General features: G+C 35.8%; 3 protein-coding genes across 4 annotated transcripts in view; 1 reads left to right on the top strand and 2 right to left on the bottom strand.

The window, feature by feature from the left end:
• Positions 1–20,259, bottom strand: part of LOC140155123 (UPF0390 protein zgc136864-like) — a 166,993-nt gene that overhangs the window by 3,185 nt on the left and 143,549 nt on the right. For both annotated transcript variants that reach the window (XR_011859342.1, XM_072177831.1), the window contains exon 2: positions 3,540–3,698. Coding sequence is in view for 1 of the 2 variants with exons in the window: in XM_072177831.1 (XP_072033932.1) it covers positions 3,540–3,639 (100 nt within the window). In the remaining variant the exon portion in view is untranslated. The remainder of the gene's footprint in view (positions 1–3,539; positions 3,699–20,259) is intronic.
• LOC140155120 (G patch domain-containing protein 3-like) lies at positions 4,071–15,743 on the top strand. The gene is made up of 7 exons (XM_072177828.1): positions 4,071–4,542; positions 8,863–9,377; positions 9,951–10,131; positions 10,649–10,708; positions 11,368–11,489; positions 11,847–11,974; positions 13,289–15,743. Exons 1-7 carry the CDS (start codon positions 4,071–4,073, stop codon positions 13,491–13,493), a joined length of 1,683 nt encoding a protein of 560 aa, XP_072033929.1. The 3' UTR covers positions 13,494–15,743.
• LOC140155122 (uncharacterized) lies at positions 15,766–20,238 on the bottom strand. The gene is made up of 3 exons (XM_072177830.1): positions 19,945–20,238; positions 19,627–19,826; positions 15,766–18,176 (listed from the first exon to the last, which is right to left on the bottom strand). The coding sequence occupies exons 1-3, from the start codon at positions 20,018–20,020 to the stop codon at positions 17,940–17,942; spliced, it is 513 nt and encodes a 170-aa protein (XP_072033931.1). The 5' UTR covers positions 20,021–20,238; the 3' UTR covers positions 15,766–17,939.

Here is a 20,259-nt window from a genome sequence, read left to right as displayed (position 1 = left end):
CATCACAAAGGCAAAAAGAGTAATTTAAACATGTTTTGTGTCAGGCCATTTTGTATGACAACTGATCTGCTCAGACTGCTACATGTATTCGTCGGAGCATGCAAGTGGAAATTTATGAATGAACTTTGCGCCGTACGCACACATTGTTTATAGCTCCGACTTTGCAACATTACGGTAGTATGCATTCATCAAAGGGTTACTGCAAAATATTATAGCCTAGATATTTATATTTAGCTTATAATATTAATAGTTATCACTGTATTATTTTTATTAACTGTTAAAAATGTAGGTATGCCAGGCAAACCTTAGTTAACACATTTGTGACCATCTTCCACAACTGAGCCCGGATGTCGCCAGTGCCACTATTGAGATATGCTCCATTGAACTTAACAATAAACAATAGGAAACAAAGGATTTATTGACTGTTATATTGATTTTTCACTACTTAAATGTCCATGACTATAGACGAATCCAAATACATGCATTCCTAGATGCGACAGGATTACCTCTATTGTATATGGTCATGTTTTTTATACTGGGACCCTAAAAAAGGTGGTGCTGTCACATTTTGCTAAATCATTTTGTCTACTTATTCCTATATTTTTGCTAAAATTCATCATGAACAAATGGTTTTGGTCTTATTTTGGAGATAAATTATTAATCTAATGAATTAATAACAAATACAATTAAACAAATGTATTAAAAAATTACAACAGCTTAATTAAGTTAATTAGTCAGGGGTGGTGCGGAAGTGGAGGAGCCGAAGCGGAGGAGCTCTGTGTAATTCCAATGGGAAGTTGATGTTCATTAATAAAATTTATGCACTTTGTTGCCTAGTAGAAGTAAAAATGCATTTTGCATAATGTTAATCTTATTTTTAACTTTCTATAACTATAATTGCCTAGTTAATCTTAATGAACTTAGTAATTAAGGATTTAACAAGCTTTTAATTAATGCAGTGGAATGTGGGTCATACAATACAATGGGCTGTAATTTTGCATGCATGCATATGAAATAAATTTCAATATTGTTTTATCTTTGAAATATGAAATAAATCTTCTAAAAGGAGATTATTACAGTCAAAGGATTTAATCTGATTACATATTGATCTCTGGTTATTGTTAAATAGTTTATTGATGTAGGCTAATTGTACATGTATTGTACATGTACCTTTGTTACTAATTATTCACTGAATATTGATTTTTGGAACACCCTATATAGGAATTGGATATTTAAATTTGATTTTATAGCAATTCTGTAAACTATTTTGAATATATCTTCCAAATTTAATGGCACTTAGGGAAATTTTACATAAATTAAAAAAATTAATTTCTTTTTTTCACACCCTGTATAACACAATGGGCTTAACAAATAACGTGCAAACTATACATTTAATCTAACTATGTACATTCCAAATATCAAGTTCATTTTCCAATTTAATATACTATGTAGAAATATTGGGGCGGTAAAGAAATTTATTTTTTTCGGTATTTTTCAATGGAATCACCCTGTATATTTTTTGGTACACCCTGTATATCCATTCAAACTTTACAGATTTGCAATCATGACAATATATGCTTTCTAAAATGTATACTTTTACTAGTTTGGGTGAAAACTTTTTGAAATATAATCAGAAATACAAAAAAGGAGTTGATTTTTGACAAATTGCAAGATGTGACACAATTGGGTCCCACCTCAAAAAACATGACCATATATTATTCTAACTCTCCTCGTCTTTGCATCTTCTCTAGGTGTTAGGCGGCTTTTATTTGCACAATCGGGCGCTCAAAACCCCAGGTTGGTGCTAGCGGGAAACCAAAGATGGCCGACCAAATCCTGACCATGACTTGGCTCGTTGGATTCGTCTATAGACATGATATACATCATTTTAAAGCTAATTTCAAGCAGAATATTTTGGTTGAATATCTCAAAAATGATGATTGGTGACTTCAGGGCTCAGTTGTGCTTAGTACGAGGAACCCATACCGTAGTAGCTCTGCACAACGGTATGGGATGAAGTGTATACAAAAAGCTAGTGCAACGTTGCACTAAAAAATACAAGGCTCCTGTAGCTTAAATAGTTGCATGTTTGTCATAATATTAATTACACAGCTTCTTGTACTTCTTGCCTAAACTCCTATGCTTGAAATTGTAATTAATACTCCATTATTTTTATCCAGAATAAATAAAAATTCATTAACACATGATCCACATCGGCACACCAAAACTGAGATGGCACTTCAGTGCAAACTTAGATATAGGTATGCCAGGCAAACACATTTGCTAGTCAGCCAAATTCACCGACAATATGTCAATTGATGCATTTATACATAGAAATTTAAAACAACTGGCCGAAGAAAGAAACCTACATAAATATGTTTTCTATACTTCACTTGACCCAAATATATGATTTTTTATGGTGATAAGTCACTAGCACATGGAATTTTAGAGGGATTTTGATAGCAGAGACTAAGATCTAGAAACACCCCCGAAATGCCATTTTGGGGAATTTTGCTAGCTGAATCTTTTTGACATTGTTTGATGAAAGTCAATCTTTGACAAGATGTAACTTTGCTACGGAAAGTGCTATGAAAAAAAGGTTTTCATTTTTGGCTTTATTTACTCAAGGGCTTTAATTTGATATATAAAATGATGCAGTTTGATGGCAAATTTGAATTCACCTAGCATACGTATTAGATAGGGCAGCACCAATACGAAAATGTCATACCGATAAACGATGTGTCTGTTTTGCCTGTTTTTTAAGTTTGTGTTGCGAACTAAGTTATGCTGGATGCCTTTGGTCACATTTGCTAGTCAGCAAAATTGGGCTAAACCGGGCCCAAACACAAGATGTAACTTTGCTACAGAATGCGCTATGACAAAACGGTTTCAGTTTTGGCTTTCTTTACTCAAGGGCTTTAATTTGATAATGTAAGATGATGCTGTTTGATGGCAAATTTGATTTCACCGTAAGTAAAAAATGATAAGGCTGTAATGATAAGCTTAGTCACGATTATGCACTTTCCAGTTTCCCACGCGTTTGAACGGGAATTGGATTGCGTACTTTTTCGATGTCTAGTGAGCAAATTTTTTCAATATTTTGAGAAAATAATGTCAAATTTTCTATTCTATATTGTTTGGTAATAATGTCTTTTGCCAATAGTATGTTTAAAGTTGTAATTTTGTGTTTTTGATCGCAAAAATCGGATATTTTCGTTCCCGATTCAATTCTGAACCCTTCGCAAGGGTGCCGATTTCGCAGAACTTTGACGATAATTTTGCCTTTTGGACACTAAAATGCTTTCGATCCTTAATTTTGTTTCAACCGAGTCTTAAATTATCAAGCACAATACTGTTGGTACCACTTTTATATACATTGATGAAATTTTAAAGATTTTTTTCAAGTTTCTAACCGGTATAAATCGTTAAGTGTGTATTTCCCATTGACATCCAAAATGGCATAAGCCAGTCCTCAATATACATAGGTACGGCGTATATAGGACTGGCAAGCGAGTCTAGATAAGCTTACTTATACTTACCTTTCTTTTTTGACATGGATTTTTTTTGATGAACATGTCTCTGTTTATTGCGCCCTTTATTTCCAGGCACCTGGACCTTTGTCTTCACCTTCCCTTGCATCTTGATTAATTTCTTAGTTTGGTAGAAACTATGATATAAAAAGACAAATCTGAGGAGAACACACATGTATGCACTATTTCCGCGTGAATTGAAATAAATCAATGTTTACATGAGGGCGCTGCTCTTTTACGTGTTTTTAAATTACACGAAACGCGTAATTCTTTTTAGTAATTTTCAATTTAAAACGGGAGTTAAATCAAATAAGATTAAATACGTAAATATACAATATATAAAACAACATCGTCGAAGCACGTATTAAATCTGTGCATTTATATAATACATTATGATTAATTGCAGTTTGGCAAACTCATACTTAAAACAAAATATTTAAATTACTGATTAATTGCAGTTTTTTGCTCCCTCAAACTTTACTCAGTTTCGGAGGTGCTCCTATTGAAAGGAGGAATATCCAAGAAGAAGAAGAAGAAGGAATGGCCGCGCCCATGGAGCAAAAAAAACTTGTATACGCAGCAGTCACAAATATTCCGTCAGAATTCCACTCATCAGACTTACGAAATTATTTTTCGCAATTTATTGAAGGAAAGGGGTTTGTCTGCTTTCACTTCAGACATCGACCAGAATTTAGGAGGAATGGTGACACCAGCATTGAGGCCAAAAACACTGATAAGCTTAAGCTTACCACTGGCACTGGCACTGCTTCACACATTGCAAGTACAACTTCAGACTTAGGTACAAGAAGAGTTCATTCAAAGAAAAATGAAGCAGATCAGACACATCAAACTAGCAAGGGTCAAACCACATGTTGTGTTGTACGATTAACAAACCACAATTTTATAAAATTCATGAAAATGTATCACAAAAAACTGTGGATAGACAAAACTGGAGAAATAATGAGTGCAAGGTGTATGATTGTAAAAATTCGTGTGAGAAGTGACAATGAAGGTATGTATAAAGACGTTGCTTCATTATTGTATTTTATTATACTCAGTTATAGTTTAAAAATACAGCTAAAAACCATGTGACTTGGGGTGTGATTTGAAGTGACCTCACTCACCTCAGGTCCTCCACTTATAAGTTAAAGTCCCGTTCAGTGATCCCAGCGAAAGTATAAAAAAAGTAAAACTGTGTATAAATCACTTAAGGGTACACTAAGTATTGTATGTTGAAGCAGCCACAAAAAAAATCAATTTTCATTATAATCTAAATCTAAATCAATAAGCCTATATTATTAAAAACTACAATGTATCACTTTGATGTTTGCAAAAGTTCATTCTACAAATCATGTACTTTGAAAACTTGCTTGATTTATTGTTAATGAGTTATGTATGTTTTACAGTAGTCCTCTTACTTAACAACATAACTCAGAGCCCGTATCCAGCTCTTCAAAGCTTTGTTTTTCCCGCGTACAGTCGCCTGATGGAATTCTCTACCAGTGAGCACCTTGTCTTCTTCAACTTACGAGGTGTTCAGGGGAGCAGTTACTGGTTCAATGTAATTCCAGGTCCATTTTTACTTGCACTTTGTATATATCGGCACCTTCATTACCTGCACTGCACGGGAGCAACAAGTTTTCTTCCTTGGCACTACATCCAAACTTATGGACCTTGCCAAGTATTTACGTAGAGGTAGAGGTCAAGAACCACAGGACCTACAAATGTATATCTGTGTGATATTTGAATTCTTCTGTACTCACTATGAAATGATCAATTCAATTTTTGCCAAAGCTCAATACCATTTGTAAGATGCTGTAAACTACCAAATGGCAACAGTTTAATATAGTTGCTATATAACGCAGCTTTCGGTTTAACCACAAGCAGGCCCTGTTAGCACCTATGACACAAACAAATGTACCAAAATCTGAATTTTACAATCCTCCGGATGAACAAATCCTTGAATGGACCTTTAAGATGCATCTGGTATTATTCCTAGCTATGTAAATAGAGACACATTTAACAGAGCTGTGCATCCTTTTGCAGGGGCAGCGCCACAGGGGCGGGGGGCAAGGGGGGCAATTGCCCCCCCCCCTATGATTTTCAAAAAAGTGGTAAAAGGAAGGAAAAGAGAAAGAGAAGAAGGAGAGAGAAAAGGGAGGGGAGAGAAAGAGAGGAGGGCGAAGTAGACAAGGTGCCATTCCCCTCCCTGGCCATGGTTAGAAGGAGGAAACGCCCCCTTCGGACATCTTGCCCCTTGTGGAATGCTGACCTATATGGTTTTAAAGTTGTTGGTTATTATAGTTTGGGCCCATTTCCGGCAAATTTTCCCCCATAAAAGTCACATGGCCTCTCTTGCCTTCTCCCAACTACTTTCGCTCGCTACACTCGGGAATGGGCAAATTTTTTCCTTTTCTGACTGAAAAAGTGTTTTTTTCCGCTCACTATGCTCGCAAAGTGGACCTTTTCGGCTTCTGGGGCGACTACCTCCCGCCTATGCTCTTGATTGCGGCTTTCAATTTGAAATATTTCCAACCTCAAGACATCCCCCATTCATATCATTTTATCGTGCCAATTTATATAAAAAAACAAAACAAAAAAAGGCATATCATATACAATGCAACTGACTTAACATCCTAGGCCTATCGCGTTGCGACCAGAGGCGTAGATCTGACCTGGGGTGAGGGGTATAAATCCCCCCAATATTTTGATAGGGTAGATGGTTCATACAATCATTCCCCAATGTTGATGCCTGTATGTGGGTTTCTGACCAAAGTAACCTCATATTTGGCCATTTTAGCCTAAAAAGTGCCAATTTTTTTCGCGCTTCGCGCGACTTTATTTAACGTTTCCACCATATTTCACTTCATGCACATTTGTACTAGGGGGGTCACACATTTGCTCATTAGGTGTCTGCATACGACCCATAAATGAACAATGGCATGTTTTGAGCATAAAAAAATATCAAATTGTTTTCTTCATACAGACCTAAACATTTTGAAATATTTATTTAGTATATGTGTAGTTACAAAAAAAAAATTTTTTAGGTCTATTGACCTTTTGAATTTTACACGGCGGCTCTGTGAAAGCACCCGATTATTTATCAGCAAAGACCAGTGTCTGGATCCGCAGAAGAAATTAAGAAATTGCCTTTAGAAAGTGAGTTTTTCGACCCGGTGCCAACGATGTAGTGAATTTTAAAGTTACTTTTTCTGAACCATGAGAAATGTGTCTTTATTTTGGCACAACTTGTTTTTTTCTACGATAAATTTGAAAATTTGATGTTTTTTTGCCCGAAACGTGTGTATTTTCCCATAGGAAACGCCGTCCAAGGGTGAAATTTTGATATGATGACTGTAGATGATGAGTTACCCTACTGTGTGCCCAGTGATCGATTTTCGTATATTTTTTTGTGTAGCAAAGAATGCTACTCACTTTCAGATTTGAGTAGCAATTCCAAAATTGTGAGTAGCATTTTGCAACATGCTAATCCTGAATGTTCCATTTTCAGTTCAAGTCAGTGGCCAGTGATCGATTTTTTTGTATATTTTTATGTGTAGCAAAAAATGCTACTCACTTTCAGATTTGAGTAGCAATTACAAAATTGTGAGTAGCATTTTGCTACGCTAATCCAGGTAAATCGAACACTGTGTGTGCCACATGTGCAATCAAATTGAGACTCCTTTTTCCTGAATCTCCACAAAAATATCTTTCTTTTGACGTAAACAAGAAATTTCTAGGATGTTGGGTTCAAAAATGGCAATATATTGAAACATTTGTTTTTTGGCCATTTTCCTGTGTATTTTCCCATATAGAAATTGTTGACCTTACTTGTGAAGTTTTCATATTTTTCCATTTCTGGAGTGTAGTTATCAACATATTATGACCAACTTGTTGTTTTTATCTACTGCAGTGGTCCAACTTGAAGTCCTAGAGTTGTTTTACCTTGAATATGGATGTACAAAGTTGATATTTTTATTCCGAGGGTGTCCGTAACTTGCTGTTTCATTCTGTAGCACTTTTTTACATTGAGCGGCAATTTCCTTGATTTTCTAGATTTTTCCCACTTTGGAGGCAATTTCTCACAATATTTTGATGCACATGAAGCTTTTGTTGTTGTTTTTGTGTTTCAACCCAAGGGTTAGAGTTGGCTTAGTGTAAATGCAGCCATTCACAATTCATATTTTTAATCTGAGATTGTCGTAAACCTGCAATTTTATTCTGCAAGGGGTTAAAATGAGAGTGCTGACGATCCTTGATTTTGGTGTTTTAGTCCATATTTGGAGTAATCTTTTTCAAAAACTGAAGCAAATGATGTACCTCTTGACATATCTATGTTGAAAGACTCAGTTATACAGCAACTTAAAGTGAAAATCAGACATAGGAAGCATATAGTTTTGATTTTTTTTAGTCTTCAAACATGCCATATTGTCGAAAACATGCGTTTTTATCCAAATCATGCTGAAAAACAGCAATTTTTTCGAAATTTTAAATTGGCGTAACTTCGAAACGCTTTATCCAATTTGAACCATTTAAATTGCTATCTTCATCTTTTTGCAAGATGCTTCTGAAAAACTTAATGCCAAACATTTATATTGTAGATAAAATAATGATGTGACCCCCCTATAATTGTACCATGAACTTATTTTGTTGCCAAAAGGTGCTGGATTTACTTATGGAGTAGGTCCATGCCTAAAACCAGCGGGCTGAAAGTCAGGCCCGTGAATGAAATCCATAAAAATATGTGGTTGGAAAATAAATAAATAACTCTAAAAAGGGTGAAAATGGTGCATCAAATGGCTTCATTTGTGCTTTCATTTTGAAAATTTGCTCAATTCTGAGGGGGGCACATCCCCCCTGCGTCGCGCTGCATAAAAAATTAAAACAATTATTTTGCACCCCTATCAAAATACCCCGGCGCCGCCCCTCTCCTTTTGATATATGTATGTACACATGTGGTCTTTGGGTGACAGATATAAGGAGAAATGGGGTCTCAGTGATACCATTATTCATCAAAAATATGAGGTCTTGGGTGACTTTAATAGTCCAATATGTGCCACCTCAAATCTTAAAACTTCTACCCCCTTATCGTATTTGTTATTACTGTAAATATTATTGCTTTATTAATGTTTCTGATTTGTATAGTCCATAATTGTTCTTGCTTGTTCCAAATCCAGCGTTCCATAAGTATGCTGTACCCAAATCTTCATTTTTAGGGTGTTCTTAAGTTTGTGTGGTGCCATTCACTGATTGTACCTTTTCAAATTTAAGAGCAAGTATAAAGAGTGAAATTAATGTAATAATAATTAATTGGGTTTGTAATCCAATGCAGTTAATCCTCCTGTGCAATACCAAACAAGAGCAGAGCAAAGAACAATTCCTAGTGATAGACAAGTATTTACCCAAACTGACCTCCTGCAACTAGCAGAACTTCACCCACCTGACATTATGCCTAATGGAAATGTTGGCACACCCACCTCAGTTTTCTTGCAATTTATACGAGAGTGCCGACTACCGCCTAAAATGATACAAAAGCTTGGCCTTAGCTTTCCAAAGAACAGATCCAATAAAAGATATGGTAATGTACCGTTTGACTATGGAGGTGATGTTGCAGAGGGTCGAGATGATAGTGAGTTTGTAGCTACTGGTGCAGGACATGATATTTCAAATGCTGATGATGAAACAAAGGAAGAGGAAGAAGAGGAGGAAAGTGGGGATGACCAAAATCGTGTCACTGGTTTAGGAAAAGATTCAGAAAGGAAAGGAAAAGTGAAACCCAACCATGGAAACCAAAAGGAACCCAGAGAGCACTCGGAAGAAGATGAGGATAAATCGGAATCTGGAGAGGTAAATAAAATGTATAAACTAGATTGTAGAGGGGCAATCAACAATTTTATTTGTGAGTAATGATAGAGAGGGGCCAAGAAAGAGAGCGAGAGCACGATAAAGAGGGTATAGTAACACATAGCATGTATGTGGACTCATTGAACCCACAGAACTTGGATTAATCTGTATAAAGGTCAACCCATAAACCTTGACTCTTTAATGTTTATAGTAGTCAAACATGGCAATTCAAGTTAACATTTTAAAATTACTCCCATTTTTAAATTGTGACACAGTCTGCTCGATGGGGGCCAAAGGAGGCATATTTGAAAATTGAGTTACTATGATTAATACTTTATACAAACATTAGGCATATACTGAAATCACCAAACGTATAGCATACTTGGTTTTAAAGTTCTGAAGTTTTGTAACATAACATTGCCCCCATGGACCAGATTGGGTCACAATTACTCTAAAGGTAAAATAAAAATTGCACATATGCCTTCTTGACTGGAAATCAAAGATGCATGTCATTGCTTTTCAGGCATAATCTTTATTCAAGCTATCAAACTTTGGTTTGGATTTTCATTTTTGTAGGATGATGATGACGATACCTGTGAGGAATGGGAGAGACATGAATCACTACATAATGATGTGACTAGGCAGGAGAGAAATGATGAGAGACTATTTGAAAGTGAGATGGAGGTGACCTGGGATAAAGGAAGTAGTGGCTTAGTATTTTACACAGATGCTGCATATTGGAGAGAGCTTGAAGGAGGTAGGTACAAGCAATTCTCAAAACCACATTTAGTGTCCCTGTTAAGGCTGTATGGTCCAAATTTGTTGAGAAATTGGCTCAGAAGAATTGTTTGGAAAACAAAGAAAATTACATGTGTAATTTGTCCATCGTACTGCTAATAACGCATACTCTATTTCTCCATCTAAAATGCTTAATTGTGTCTTCATTTCACCATTATTTCTTGAGAGCAAGTAAAGTCTGTTAACACTGGTGGTTAGCCAAAGACATGTGGCAAACCCTCAACAGGTCAAACGAGTGGAATTCTGAGACAGATGCAGAAAAGATTTCTAGAGAAATATAGTCTTAGACTGAGAGATTGTTTCTAGAGAAAGAAGACAGAGAAAAAGAGAGGAGCCTAGACTTGCACACTTAACCAAACGTAATTGTTACTCTGTGTTATCCAGGCAATATATAAAATGTCTATAATTGGTTCGATTCACCATAGTTGTAAAATTACATAACCGAGTTTCTCCATTATTTTTGATACATTTTTCAGATTTTGATGAACAGACATCTGACAACTTTAATGTGGACATGAGTGTTTATTATGATCCAGGTAAGGGATTAGTATGATTTATAACATTGCTGTACTGCACAACATTTGAAATGATTCCATGAAAACATCTGGCTACCAAAATGTGGGTATAGCATTAGTATAAGAAATACTAAACATCCGCTATTATTGTCAAAATAGTGGCTGATGAAATGGATAGAGGGACAATCAACTGTTAAGTGACAGGTATCATAAGGGATCTGCATGCCATCAATCTGAAAGTAGGGGTCTTTTTGTGACAGACATGATAAGGTGCATCACTGACTGGGATTCTAGTAGAAAAATGGTGTCCATCAGTGAGAATTTTGGATCATTTATAGTGCAAAATGCATATTCAGCACATAGTATAATTTATGCAAGACAAGCATGTCAAAAAGTAGTCCTCAATTGAAAAATGTGTGAGAAGTTACTGAAATCATGCCAATTTATTTTAGTACAATATAAAGTAGGTTAGAGATTATTAATTAATTGAAATAAGGTCATATTTGTGTCCCCCTAAGATTTCTAATGGGCACAAATTTATTCTAACCCAGGTATCCATAATCAACAATCAACATGCCCTTTGACCTACTAGCATTTTAAAATTTTCATCTTAATCTGCAAGGCAAAGGCTCAACAAATTTGAGCATGGCAACTAACACATCTCATGTTACTTGATACAGATGGTGGAGACAAAGATGCCAGAGACATGGTACAGATGAGATATGATCAGAGACGGCGACAAGGACTTGAAATGGATAGTGTCTTCACTGGAGGGCTCGGCAACTTTGAAAAACACACAAAGGTAAATGTTTCATAAAGACTTGCAGATAGGAAATGTCTGATTACTGATATGACTGACTGTCTAATCTATGCATAGGTATTATTCCAGGATGAGACTGTTTTCAAGAAACCACATACTTTGTTCAACTTATAAAAGTTGGATGACTTACAATCTTACATACAAGTGTGCTTTATGCACTGGTGCATGGCCTGTGTGAAATTATATGAGCCTAAGTTGAGACTGTTGATGAGTATTAAAACTCACATTTGAAATTATGTATGTTATGTACTAGGTGTATGTAATATAGCCCTGTTGCTCTTAACAATATCATATTCTGGCAACTCTGAAAGCATCTTATTTTGTGTGTCATTCTTTCAGGGTGTTGGCCGCAAAGTAATGGAGAAACAAGGGTGGAAAGAAGGTCAAGGAATTGGTAAAAATGCTTCAGGAATGGCAGATGCATTAGATAATGAAGGGCAGACATCAAGAGATAAAAGAGGACTAGGGTAAGTAATGCAAGGGAGAAATAATCAGGTTTAGTAGCATGAAAGTTCATCTGTGGTGGTAAACTTCATAATTGGAAATTTAAACTTATGATCTCAACACAAAATTAAGACATACCTCAAATTTTTGGTCACAACTTTGACCTTCATCTGGAGACTGGCAACCCAAGTTTGGGATCAGTGACCTTTTGGACACTTGATCCCAAAACCCTGTTGTACACTCTTGGTAAGTTGTATCCTGCGACGGGGACCGATACAAGTTACCAAGAGTGTACGACCGGGTTTTGGGGTCAAGTGTCCAAAAGGTCACTGATCCCAAACTTGGGTTGCCAGTCTCCAGATGAAGGTCAATGTTGTGACCGAAAATTTGAGGTACATCTTAATTTTGTGTTGAGATCATAAGTTTAAATTTCCAATTAATTAAGCAGGTTTAGTGTTAACTGTGTGTGTGACATAAATATATTGACATAGATAGTGTTGACTTTGTGCAACATGAATAAATTGACATGGTTAGTGTTAACTTCTAAGTTTGAGAAGGTCAGGCAAATCAGATCATTTGATTAATTTCCCTCAAAAGTCACTGGTCAATTTTCATTTATGAAATGCAAACAAAGTTGACTACTTTCATTTCAGACTCAAAATGAGTGATAATTAGCTCATTTTGCTTGAATGTATTACACAGTGATATTGCTTGGAAATTATATAACATAATAGACCCAGGGCCACCTACTGCATGATTTAAACATTAAATGATCACCGATTGTACAAAAATCATGGAAATATGCAAACATTATGCCTGCAGTTAATAATAATAATAGCGACAAGGCACATATCCACTCAATAAAGAGCGCTCAAGGCACTAAAACAAAAACAAAAACTAACAATAGACAAAGAAAACTGGAAGTAAATTAAGAAACATAACTTAAGAACATAAGATGAGTTTTTAACAACTTTTTAAACACAATTACATTTTTAGCAGTTCTAATATAAATAGGCAGTTCATTCTATAGATGTGGAGCTGCGATTGCAAATGATCTGTCACCCCATGTGCGGTTGGATTTTCTTTCTTGAAGAAGTTGCATGTTTCCAGATCGAAGCGTACGGGTGGGAACATAATGTGAAAGGAGTTCAGATAAATATGACGGAGCATATGCCCACAGTGCCATGCCTGCCACACACTGATACACCCCCACACATCCTACACCCCTCCCCACACACCCTGTCATCAAACAGACACTCAGCAACATAGTAGGCTACATGTTTTACTGAAGAATATTGCCATTAATTGATTCCAATGTTATTTTTCCCACTCTTCAGTTACTATGGTGAGAAGCTGAGTCATAATCCAAGCACATCCTCCAGGAAGAGAAGAGGGGACAGAGAGGTCATAATCTCGTCTGTCTATGATGACCCTGAACACACTGACCCCGCTGAGCCACTGCTTAGATCAAGAGGACCATACCATTTAAAATACAGGGATGAAGTAAAGTTTAAAAAGGGAGAAAACTCTGATGATTTATAAGATTTGTTCCAATTGCTGCAGATGTGGACAAAATATATTGTGCAATTTTTTAATGAAACAAATTTTGTGTAACCAATGACTAAATGGAACCACAGAGATTAGACCCAAAAAGTACCAACTCAAATTTGCTCCATGTGTAAGGATATGGGTGGTAAACTTGACATATTGGTTTTTCAATCATGGAGGACAAATAGTGTATCGGCAGCATATATCGGCAAATGCTCTAAATCAAACAATAATTTGTATCTTTAAGCTTGAGAATTACAATTGTTTGCACATTCAGTAACGTGTTACACACACCCAATGCAAACAACCACACACATTGAGTCAAAGTTTGCCGGAAGCATAGCGAAATGAGACAGAGTTACACTATTTTGCCATCCAAGAGCAAACATGGCTCATAGTTGGTACTCTTTCTTTGGTTCTATTTCATAGAATGGAATACATTTCAAAAATATTTTTCACATCAAAATTATTTTCATTTTTTTAAATGTTTTAAGCAAAGTTGTTGATGAATATGTTGGAATCATTTGTGAGTTGAAGCTCTCTGGCTCTCGAAAACAACATGCGCAAATCAATCAAATTAGGTTACTGTACCGTGCACCCACTGCGCATCGCAAGTGTTACACTTTGTGCCGAGTGCATGCTTGGAATGTTTTGTTTTTGAGCTGCAAGTTGCCAGGGAAATTTGCTAAAAATAACCCAAGTCCGCTCTCTCCTATATTTAAACAATTGCCATCCTTTCGGACACCTTTCATGGAAGAGTGGATATATTTTAAATGAATTACTGGACACAAAGTTGCAACCAGTAATGTTACTTTAAGGGATCGGATACCAACAGTATTTTTTGTGGGACATGAGAGCATATCAGACACATCAAATTGCATTCTGTATACGAGGAATGTCTGTCTGATATCAAATAATTTTGATTTTTTGTTTTGAATTCGCAATATACTGCAAATTTTATGACAACTTGTTAAAAATTTATATTTTTGACATTTAACAGTTCTCGAAGTAAACTTTATAAATCTAATGATAATTATCTACTTAAAGTATCTGTAGCTGGGAGGAAAAGCCGTCCATCATTTGAAAATTTTGACCTTTCGTATCGAAGATATACATTTTTTCCCAAAAATATGTACACATTTTTAAAGTCTTGTTTGGGGAAAAAATTTATTTATTCAATACGAAAGGTCAAAATTTTCAAATGATGGATGGCTTTTCATCCCAGCTGCATACACTTTAAAGGAGTATTTTGTGATCATAACATCTTTTTATGACATTTTTCAGTAGATATTCACAAAAAAAGCTTATTCCAAAAATATCAGTTGATTCCGATTTTGCATTTGCAAGTTATGCATGATTATGTGTATTACACTGCTCCATAGACAATGTGTTGTAATTTCACAATATCTTTGCTAAATGAATAAATCTGCAAGAAATGTTTTACCCGCTACCCCGCCCGAAAATGCCAGCCTTAGTGTTAACGCACTCATGGTCTTGCATCCTTGAGATCAATCAAGGACTGTGCTTTATCATTGAATCATAAATTGAAGACTGCAGTGGAAGGATGTTTTAAAGTAAAACCTGCTAGCTGTGGTTCAGACAATTCATTCTATTTGTTTTAATGTTCTGTTGTTAACAATAACAACAAGATCCTTAAATTTCTTACTATAGTGTCTCTCGTGTCAAGTTAAGAGTAACACCATGTTGGATTTTGTAGTGGCAGATTCAAATCAGTGCGTTTACGAGGTTGTGTCAACAGAAAAACATTAAAATACCCTTGCCCTTCAACCTGTGTGTATACACCACACAGAATTAGGTTATGACATGCGATTTTAATCTACCAATGCGAAATTCAATATGGCGTTACTCTCAATTTGAGACCATTTGAGCTGAGACACACTATACACAAGCCATAAAGACTCATCATGACAAGGCAATGCTGTTATCGTGCCTTATAAGATCAAAATATTTGTTTAGAGAAGATTAGGGATATGTGTAACCCCAAATGTTTGATAAGGTTCCAGAGACAGGCCTGTACGCAGGGGGTTTTTTATGCTTTTTTACAAATAAAGTCCAAATTTTGAAAAGAAAGTCCACTTTTCACAAAATCGCCCCCCTTGGAAAAAAGGTCCACTTTTTCAAAATCAGCCCCCCCAAATGAAATCCTGCGTACGGGCCTGTGTAGAGGACTTGACACATCTCAAAGATGTGCACTTGCATTTGCACACCAACAAAGTAATCAAATCTAAAAAAAAGAGTAAATGTAATATTCCATCCATGTATGTTCAGTAAAATTGTTTTAATAATGCACATATAACATGACAGATAAGTTTTATACAATAAAGATGAACATAACATAAAAGAAGTCCTTTTTAGTGTTGTTTGTGATTGTCATTGACTGGGATCACAAAAGTCGAATAATCATACCAATTTATGAACTCATGCTGTATTTTGTTGCTGTTGTTTCATAGTATGAAAGTTGAATAGCTTTATTCAATAATATCAGAAACAATCAAGCTTTTCTTAGTTCTTCCATAAGGGCTGTATTTTATTTTTCCTGACTATACACATAATATAATCATACTCAAAGTTTATACATACTGGGAATAAACAATTTCTGAAACTTTTAATTGACTTTCAACACACACATCTTCATAAGAAGAAGTCCTATGATGTTGTGTTGGACTTGCTCTTTTTCTGACCAATGGCGAATTTTGGTCGAATGGGGTGTGTATGATCATGCACCCCTCTATAGTATTTGTTACAGGTATATATAGCAAATTGCCAACACTTAATATATAATTCTTAATATAATTTGGATTCTAAAGCATCTTTAATGCCGTTATGCATGCAGAGCCCTATACTGCCAGGGAGGTAAATAACAAGTGCAATTCTTTTCATCTAGGTGGGAAGCTCCATTGTTGTTGCCTATGCAGTTGAAAAGATTTGATTTGATTTGTTCAGGTTTGACAACCCTGGATAACCCAAGAAAGCCTCTATTGAAGCTTATTTCCAATCATCCCCATTTGTGTATGCCTGCTATACCAGTAATTTCTATCATCTATGTCAATTACTAAAGTAAAAGTATGGAATGTTAATTATCAACTGATATTTTTTTTAATATCACTTATACATAAATTCTAGACAGTTCATTGGTTGATTACCATTTATCATTTTTACCATCAGCCTTTCAGTGTGATAGTTTTTACCATCATAGTGGTGCACCGTAGTGCGCCTGCGCCAGGCCGTGCGCTGACTCTTAGACTCGCCGATTTAGTTATGGGGTGGACACCAAAATGTGAAGTACGTCACGGTAAAATATGGTGTTATGTTGATGAAAAATGTATTCCCTATCTCAAATAGTATTTTTAACTAATATAATTTATGTATGAGTGATATAAAACAAATATTAACTGTCTTAAATTTGTGTAATAGTCAAAATATAATCACTCGGTGAAAGATGGATTGTTCCATTCCACTCGCTGTTCCGGCTTGTGTAATGGAACAATACATCTTTCACTTCACCTCGTGATTATATTTTGACCATCACACTCATAGACAGTTAATATTTGTATAATATTTGTTCTTAAATGTGAGAGAAAAGCATTGATTTGATTTTAAGAACTTTAGAAATTAGAACTGGGCTTATACCTGAGTGCACCTTTGTTTCCAGAATGTTCTGAAAAATAAGGGGTGGGCTTATAGCCGAAGGTGGGCGTATACCGGAGTGGTTACGGTATTATTATTTATAGTTCATGGCAATTTCAAAAATGTTAAAAACTGTTTAATATGTACAATATCCAACATTTAGGTTGAAAAAGACAAAAAAAATACTGAAAAGTCTAGAAATACTGAAACGTTAATATCTTTTAAAAGCCATCTGCTAATTGGTTCAGAAATTCACAATTTACAGGTTGGCAAGAAGTTTAGTAACCCAAAATTTCACATTTCAAAATAATAAATAAATTGCATAAAATACTGATTTCAGAATAATTTATGTTCGTTTGTCTTCCTCGAGGCAGTTACGTCAATACCTTGTCACATTTACCTTGCACATATACAGATGCACCACCTTTGATTGTGTGTGTAAACATATGCCAGTTCTTTGAGTCAAAAGCAATTTCATATCGTGCACACTGGAGCATGCATTGACATCACTACCTTGAGGAAGCCATATAGACTTTATACTAATCCAATAGACCTGTTTCAGACATTCACTACAACCATTGTAGCAGGCATCTCCAAACTATAAACATTACAGGTCACCGCCAACCATGCCAACTGTTAGACAAGTGGGTATTAATTTTAGCAAGAAAGAAAATTAATGCTATGTATCTTTTTCAGGCAGATTTTGTTGCATTTCTGAACCCATACTCTGAAAGTCTCTAGCGACACGTTGTATTGTAGCAGCCTGTTTTCTAGCAAGAAAGAAAATTAATGCTATGTATCTGTTTCAGGCAGATTTTGTTGCATTTCTGAACCCATACTCTGAAAGTCTCTAGCCACACTTTGTAACATTGTAGCAGCTTGTTTTCTAGACATTGCAGGAATGTTCTCTGTCCCTTCCATTCCGCTTCTCTTTGCATCTTGTTGTAGAAGCATGTCCATTTTTGTAGCCATCTTACGACAATGCTCCTGTCTGGCATGGATGCGATCAAGTCGTTGCTCTTCCTGCACCTAAAATAGAAGCGTAAAATAAGTTTGGTAAGGTCTCTACATGTAGGGCCAAGAGCATGTTGTATAATGCCTTTTCGCATCAGAGCTGCCTACTCTTGTTCAATCACCATGAGTTTTATACTTTAGAGCACTTTCTCACACTAATTAAGGTAGTAAAATCTTCCCAGGGCTGCCAAGTCTCAGGTATTTGCACGGCAAGGCAGTAAAATCTCACACATCCGTCAAATTGTGTCCTTACCCTCCATTTTTAGCTCTTTTTAGATTCTTGAGCGCCGCTGTGGTGAAAAAAATAATTATAAATTTTACAATATTTCTATCCTGATATGCCCCTCAACAATATCTTGTGCCATGATGCAATACCAACAAGTTGGCAGTCCTGTATTATATAACATGTATTTGATACTTAGCTTTAATATAGAGCTTGTCATCAAAGTACTTGAAGTTTCCCAAATTATGAAATTTTGCTTTAATCAAGGCACTGATACAGTTGCAAAATAGGCTTTCCATACAAACATTAGGAGGGGGTACTCAAGTTTCAGTGTACACATGCGTGATCAGAAAAACACAAATTAAGGGTTGTTTTCAGAGAATGAACACGAATCATGCGAATCCCATTTAGGGGGTTAAAAACACCTGTTTTCAAGAAAAAGAGTTGTTTATAAACTTTAGTTGGTGCGTTTTTGATAGGTGTCATTACTTAATTGCTTTATTTACATTGTACTATTGTACCTAGAAGTGTTTTTTAAAGGAGGATTTCGTGATCCTAGCATCCTCTTTTTATGACATTTTTCAGTAGATATCCACGAAAAAAGCTTATTTCCAAAATTTCAGTTGATTCCGATTTTGCGTTTGCGAGTTATGCATGATTATGTGTATTACACTGCTCCATATGTGTTGTAATTTCGTTCTGGTGCACCAGAACGAAATTCAAATTTGGCGATATTTTTGCTAAACGAATTAATCTGCAAGAAATATTTGGTACGGTACATAAACATTATGTAGCCAGAGGTATCCAGTGGTGTAAAAATCTCAACTTTTTTGGGAAAAGTGGGGGATGAGGCTGTGGATCACGAAATGCCCCTTTAAGTGTGTGTTTTCTGATTTGCATCATGAACATCACCCAAACATAATTATATTAGAAAATTATAAACAAAAACTATAAGGGTTTATTTGATCAAAAACCTGCAACTTTGATACCTTTCAGATATCCTGCTTAGGGGTATCTTTGATAATCTTTAAAGTACAATCCCGGGGGGACAATCCTGCTTACGGTTAAAATTTGTTGCAAAACTGCTAAATTCCTAAAGTGCTAAATTATGGGGCGTTCTTGCTGAAAAGGGCAAATTCTGTTTACATGTACGTGGGGTACTGTTTTGAAAATCTCTGGTCATCACATGTGTGTGAAACTTGAGTTGAGTGCCCCTCCCTTCCCCAGCAATATATTTCTTACCTTTTTCTTTTCTGCTGCTTTCTGTAGTTTCGCATCTATAGCATGTTTATCAGTCTTTCTTTGTTTTACCTCCAGACGCTTAACCCGCTTGGGGGGTAAAGCTTGTCGTCGCTGTGATGGTGCCCCAAAGTTAACCTCAAAGGCCACACCTTGTTTTTTAGGATTAGGTAGATCTGATTGTGACATGTTCTTTTTGTAAACTGGAAACAAAATCAATAGGAACATATCTCAGTGTCACTCTACAAATATGCAATTACAAAACATTGCACTCAGCATCAAACATTTTTCTTCCACATCCTACAACATTCAGGCTACAACCTATTTTTGTGCAGACTTGGTTTACTACAAAAGTGTTCTTGGTAATTTGCTGTGTAGCTAGCTCACACTGTACCATAAACAGCAAGTAACCCACTGGTTCAAATGACGTTGTCAATGACGCTTTTTCGAATAAACTGTCGATGTCTGGTTGGTGTCGTTTTCCGGGTTATCTGATGGTCATTCTAATGATTCTTGTTTTGGGGAATTCCCAAGTTGATTGGCTTAAAAATATGAGACCTCAAATTATCTTCCCTTGCATGTCAAGTTTTAAGATTCGTTATAGTTCACAAATTTCAGAGATGACAAATATTTTTG

The sequence above is a fragment of the Amphiura filiformis genome, chromosome 6 (genome assembly GCF_039555335.1).
Source record: "Amphiura filiformis chromosome 6, Afil_fr2py, whole genome shotgun sequence".
In the NCBI taxonomy this organism is placed as follows: domain Eukaryota; kingdom Metazoa; phylum Echinodermata; class Ophiuroidea; order Amphilepidida; family Amphiuridae; genus Amphiura; species Amphiura filiformis.
Note: the sequence above shows the minus strand (reverse complement) of the source record. Positions and strands in the feature narration are given on the sequence as shown.

Excerpts from the sequence above, each read along its gene's own strand:
- LOC140155120 (XM_072177828.1), top strand. The coding sequence starts at position 4,071 with ATGGCCGCGCCCATGGAGCAAAAAAAACTTGTATACGCAGCAGTCACA. Across the intron at positions 10,132-10,648 it reads TTGGAGAGAGCTTGAAGGAG|ATTTTGATGAACAGACATCT; the intron begins GTAGGTACAAGC and ends TACATTTTTCAG. Across the intron at positions 11,975-13,288 it reads AGAGATAAAAGAGGACTAGG|TTACTATGGTGAGAAGCTGA; the intron begins GTAAGTAATGCA and ends CCCACTCTTCAG.
- LOC140155122 (XM_072177830.1), bottom strand. The coding sequence starts at position 20,020 with ATGGTACAGTGTGAGCTAGCTACACAGCAAATTACCAAGAACACTTTT. Across the intron at positions 19,827-19,944 it reads CCAAGTCTGCACAAAAATAG|TTTACAAAAAGAACATGTCA; the intron begins GTTGTAGCCTGA and ends TTTTGTTTCCAG. Across the intron at positions 18,177-19,626 it reads AAGCAGCAGAAAAGAAAAAG|GTGCAGGAAGAGCAACGACT; the intron begins GTAAGAAATATA and ends CTTCTATTTTAG.